General features: G+C 50.8%; 1 protein-coding gene across 1 annotated transcript in view; it reads left to right on the plus strand.

Moving 5' to 3' along the window:
- Window positions 1-2,112: 2,112 nt before the first annotated feature.
- ABCB9 (ATP binding cassette subfamily B member 9) overlaps window positions 2,113-2,197 on the plus strand; it is a 35,378-nt gene continuing 35,293 nt past the window's right edge. Inside the window, exon 1 of the mRNA XM_021706727.1 lies at window positions 2,113-2,187. Within this exon, the coding sequence (XP_021562402.1) occupies window positions 2,113-2,187 (75 nt within the window). The remainder of the gene's footprint in view (window positions 2,188-2,197) is intronic.

Consider the following 2,197-nt stretch of genomic DNA (forward strand, 5'->3'; position numbering starts at 1 on the left):
AACCCCCTTGAGACAAAGGATTGGACCTGAGTCAGCAGGTGGTACTCAGGGACACACCCCAGCCTGGGCCCAGCCCCATCTGGACAAGCCCCACTCCTAAGCTCAGCCCAACAGCACCCTTCCTGGGGTCTCCAGGCCTTAGGTGAGCCCTGAGGGACTGGTATGGGAAGGTGCTTTAGACAAAGCAGACACAGTGATCTCTCTCACACCCTTGGGTGTGAGGGCCGGACTGGGTATGAGGGAAATATTCTGGAAACTTCCAAGCAGATGCCCAGGTCCCCAGGTTGCAACGGGGCCTGCAAGCCACCCCCAGCACCCTTTAAATTCCTTCTTGGTCTAAGAGGGTAAAGGTTTGTTTGGGGTCGTAGAGATGATTTGATTTGGAAAGGAGGAAAGTGAACGCACATGTATTAAGCATCCACTGTATATAGCTGAAAACAAGCAGCAGCAATTATTATGTGCCAGGCACTGTGTCCAGAACTGATGTTCATGTGTTGAGCCTCACACTAACATTTTTTCAGATGTGGAAGCAGGTCCAAGTTCAGTAATAGTAATAGCAAAGAGGGCGACCACTGACCGAACTTTCTTTGTTGCATCTTGGCCTCATGATGGCTGCAGAGTCCTCCAGATACACCACACCCTCCTCCCCCTCCTGAGATGCACTCCTGTCTCAGGGCCCTGGCATTGTTCTACTGTTCAAAATGCTTTACCCCAGGTAGCCACAGGGCAGGTCTCCTCACCTTTTTCAAGTCTTGCTCAAGTATTACCTTCCCAGCAAGGTCTTCCCTGGCCCTCCTTGTTACAATTGCTCTCACCTCCCCCTTCTACTCACTCCCCTCTTTTTTCTCCATAGCCTGTATTTTTTGTTTGTTTGTTTGAGTCAGAGTCTCACTCTGTCACCCAGGTGATCCCTCTGCCTCAGCCTTCGAAGTAGCTGAAGCTATAGGCATGCGCCACCATGCCCAGCTAATTTTTTGATTTATTGTAGAGATGAGATCTTGCCAGTTTGCCCAGGCTGGTCTCAAACCCCTGGGCTCAGGCAATCCTCTCATTTCCGCCTGCCAAAGTGCTGGGATTACAGGCATGAGCCAATGTGCCCGGCTTTAGCCTGTATCTCTTAACATACGATATCTTTTCCTTGCATCTGTCTTCTGCATGTGTGTGTCATTTCCACAAGAGCAAGGATGTTTGTTATTTTTGTTCATTGTTAAATTCCCAATACAAAGAAAAGAGTCTGACCAGCCGCAGACATTCAGTAAATATTCCTTGAATGAAAGGAATCTTCTCTTTTTTTTTTTTAGAGACAGAGTCTCTCTGTTGCCCAGTCTGAAACGCAGTGACAATCATAGCTCACTGCAGTCGGAACTCCTGGACTCAGGCGATCCTCCCCCCTCAATCTTCTGAGTAACTGGGACTACAGGCACACATCACCATGCTTGGCTAATTTTTTTCTTTTTTGGTAGAGATGAGGTCTTGCTATGTTGCCCAGGCTGGTCTCAAACTCCTGACCATCTAAAGCACTGGGATTACAGGCATGAGCCACTGTTCCTGGCCTGAATGGAATCTTTATAACACCCCCCAGAAAGTCAGTACTCTTGTTATTGCCATTTTACAGATGAAAAATACTGAGGCAGCCGGGCTCGGTGGCTCAGCCTGTAATCCCGTGCCTTTGGGAGGCTGAAGTGAGTGGATTGCCTGAGCCCATGGGTTCGAGACCCGCCTGGGCAACTTGGTGAGACCTCATCTCTACAATAAATCAAAAATCAGCTGGGCGTGGTAGTGCATGCCTGTAATTCCGGCTACTTGGAAGGCTGAGACGGAAGGATTGCCAGAGCCCAGCAGGTGAGGCTGTGGTGGCCGGGAGCGGCCACTGCACTCCAGTCTGGGCGACAGAGTGAGACTCCAACTCAAAAAAAAAAAAGAAAAATACTGAGACTCAGAGACATCAAGTGACTTACTCAAGGCTGCCCAGCCGGCACGTAGCAAACCTGAACCCTCACCCTATGCTTGCTATTGCCCCCACAGGTCTGGCCTCACCCCACGGACAATTATGGCCTTACCCCGGTGAGCTGCAGCCTGCTCCTCAGCACCTACCCGCCACCAGCCGGCAGGATGCGGCTGTGGAAGGCGGTGGTGGTGACCTTGGCCTTCATGAGCCTAGACGTCAGCGTGACCACGGCCATCTATGTCTTCAGCC

This window comes from Carlito syrichta, unplaced genomic scaffold (assembly GCF_000164805.1).
Source record: "Carlito syrichta isolate Samal-C Ts95f unplaced genomic scaffold, Tarsius_syrichta-2.0.1 Scaffold315955, whole genome shotgun sequence".
NCBI lineage: Eukaryota > Metazoa > Chordata > Mammalia > Primates > Tarsiidae > Carlito > Carlito syrichta.